Here is a 3197-nt window from a genome sequence, read left to right on the forward strand (position 1 = left end):
TATTATCTAAAAATATCTCCAGCTTTTAGCAGCTAAGGCAGGCAGATGATCATGAGTTCAAGGATGGTTTGGTCTATATGGTGAGTTCCAGGACACCCTGGATTACATATTGAGAAACTGTCTTTAAAAATAAGCCTCAATACACACATGTATAAAGGCAAAAATAAAAATAAGTTTTTCTTAATTCTACAAAGACTTTAAAAAAAAATTCAGTGTTTCCCCTGAGGTTGACTTTCAATTTTATGTTCTTCTTTTATAAAAATAATGAGGTGAAACATCTGAGGTCCACATGTCCATCCTCTCCTAGCAGGGTCCAGAGAGACCCCACTGGCCCAGACCTTCAAGCAGACAGTCCTTGCTCTCTGGCCAGCCAGCCTCGCTCCCAAGGCAGCATGCACCTTGTACCGCGCACGCGCCCAGCGCAGGCTCTGTGGTCCTGGGGCTCTGTGGCCAGCCGTTGGGGAGGTTCTCATCCCCTTGGTTTTGATCCTCTGCGCTTGTCCGTTCTGCCCCTGTCTCCGCCCCAGCCCAGCGCTGGCCCTGCTCTTCTCGAAGGAAGGTGGGGGCCTGAGGCCCCACGGGCTGCAGTGCCCAGATGAACTCCAGCGACCCAGGCTGTCCCATGGCCTCGCTCTATGTGGGGGACCTGCACCCTGATGTGACTGAGGCGATGCTCTATGAGAAGTTCAGCTCTGCCGGGCCCATCCTTTCCATCCGGGTATACAGGGACGTGATCACACGCCGTTCCCTGGGCTATGCTTCCGTGAACTTTGAGCAGCCTGCTGATGCAGAGCGAGCTTTGGACACCATGAATTTTGATGTCATCAAGGGCAAGCCGGTCCGCATCATGTGGTCTCAGCGTGATCCATCACTTCGCAGGAGTGGAGTAGGCAATGTGTTCATTAAAAATTTGAACAAGACCATTGATAATAAAGCACTGTATGATACATTCTCTGCTTTTGGCAATATCCTTTCCTGCAAGGTGGTTAGCGATGAGAATGGCTCCAAGGGCCACGGATTTGTACATTTTGAGACAGAGGAGGCAGCAGAAAGAGCCATCGAGAAAATGAACGGGATGCTTCTGAATGACCGCAAAGTGTTTGTTGGACGGTTTAAGTCTCAGAAAGAACGAGAAGCCGAGCTTGGAACGGGGACCAAGGAGTTTACCAACGTTTACATCAAGAACTTTGGGGACCGCATGGATGACGAGACCCTGAATGGCCTCTTTGGCAGGTTTGGACAGATCTTAAGTGTGAAAGTCATGACCGATGAAGGTGGGAAATCGAAAGGATTCGGGTTCGTCAGCTTTGAAAGGCATGAAGATGCGCAGAAAGCGGTGGACGAGATGAATGGTAAAGAACTCAATGGAAAACACATTTATGTTGGTCGAGCGCAGAAAAAAGATGACCGTCACACAGAACTTAAACACAAATTTGAACAGGTGACACAAGATAAGAGCATCAGATATCAGGGCATTAACCTTTATGTGAAAAATCTTGATGATGGCATTGATGATGAACGGCTCCAGAAAGAATTTTCTCCATTTGGAACAATCACCAGTACAAAGGTTATGACAGAGGGTGGTCGCAGTAAAGGATTCGGTTTTGTGTGTTTCTCCTCCCCGGAAGAAGCCACAAAAGCTGTTTCAGAAATGAATGGGAGAATTGTGGCCACGAAACCACTTTATGTAGCTTTAGCCCAGCGCAAAGAAGAACGTCAGGCTCACCTCACTAACCAATATATTCAAAGAATGGCAAGTGTACGATCTGGGCCGAACCCTGTTAACCCCTACCAACCAGCATCTTCCAGTTACTCTGTGGCCGCTGTCCCACAGACTCAGAACTGCGTTCCATGCTGCCCTAGCCAAATTGCTCAACCAAGGCCAAGTGCTCGCTGGATTGCTCAGGGTTCCCGGCCTCATCCATTCCCCAATGTGCCTGGTGCTATCCACCCAGCTGCTCCTAGATCGTCGTTGACTACTGTAAGACCAAGCTCTTCACACGTTCAAGTCACGACAGCACATCGCATTACTAACACATCAGCACAGATAACAGGTCAGCGTCCTGCCCCAGCCTCTTCAGCTACAGCGACTCCTGTTCACTCGATTCCACAGTACAAGTATGCTGCAGGAGTCCAGAACTCCCAGCAACATCTTAATGCCCAGCTGGCGCAACAGCCCGCTGTTTGCATACAGGGTCAGGAACCTTGGACTGCTTCCATGTTAGTAACCGCTCCTCAAGAGCCGAAGCAAATGCTGGGTGAAAGGCTATTCCCTCTCATCCAAGCCATGCACCCGACTCTGGCTGGTAAGATCACGGGCATGTTGCTGGACATTGATAACTCGGAACCACTTCGTATGCTTGAATCTCCAGTGTCTCGGTGTTCTAGGGCTGAGGAAGCCGTGGCCACACTCCAAGCCCACCAAGTTAAAGAGGCTGCCCAGAAAGCTGTTGGCAGTACCTCTGGTGTCCCAACTGTTTAAACTGACCAGAGACCTCAAAAAAGAAACTCACACTTTGCAGAAGAAAAAAAAAATCTAAACATTGAAAAAAAACAACATTATTTAAAAAAATAGTAAAATATAAAATAAATAAAAAAGGAAAGGAAACTTTGAACTTTATGTACTGAGCCAATGTCAGGTCTGGTATCTTAAGCCTAGCCTGATTTAAAAACAGCAACCTCCCAAAAGAAATAGGAGGATCTACAAACCAATGTTTTGTAGACCCCAGGAAAAGCATTTTCAGCAAGTAGAAGCATTTAGAGCATCCTTTTAATTTTGTAATTCTTTATTGTTGAATAGCTCAAAATGTTAGTTCTAATAGCAGAATTGATAACTGAGCAAGGAAACATTTGAATTATAAAATTCTTGCTTTAATAAGAACTCACACAGTGGAAAAATATCAGATATTATTTAGGTAGGGATAATGTGCTCTATCATTTTCTTTGTATTACTCTATATTAAATTATATATTAGAATAAAGAACAACTAGATGACTTAGTCTTGTGCCAAATAATATGCATTAGGGTGGGGGAGAGTTAATTTGCACACTGATGGTATAAGGTCCCAAGTTGACTGGAAATTGTCTTAATACAGCATGCAATCTGTCAAGGAATGCAAACCATTTATTTTTCTGACCACCCTTCCCCCAGGCCCCCAGGCTTGCCTCCTGTTAGGTAGAAAATCCGATCATGGAAAC

General features: G+C 45.9%; 1 protein-coding gene across 1 annotated transcript; it reads left to right on the forward strand.

The window, feature by feature from the left end:
• The first annotated feature begins 408 nt into the window (after positions 1-408).
• Positions 409-2994, forward strand: Pabpc2 (poly(A) binding protein, cytoplasmic 2). The gene has a single exon (NM_011033.2). It carries the CDS (start codon positions 596-598, stop codon positions 2480-2482), a length of 1887 nt encoding a protein of 628 aa, NP_035163.1. The 5' UTR covers positions 409-595; the 3' UTR covers positions 2483-2994.
• The last annotated feature ends 203 nt before the right edge of the window (positions 2995-3197 follow it).

This window comes from Mus musculus, chromosome 18, assembly GCF_000001635.26.
Source record: "Mus musculus strain C57BL/6J chromosome 18, GRCm38.p6 C57BL/6J".
NCBI lineage: Eukaryota > Metazoa > Chordata > Mammalia > Rodentia > Muridae > Mus > Mus musculus.

Excerpts from the sequence above, each read along its gene's own strand:
- Pabpc2 (NM_011033.2), top strand. The coding sequence starts at position 596 with ATGAACTCCAGCGACCCAGGCTGTCCCATGGCCTCGCTCTATGTGGGG.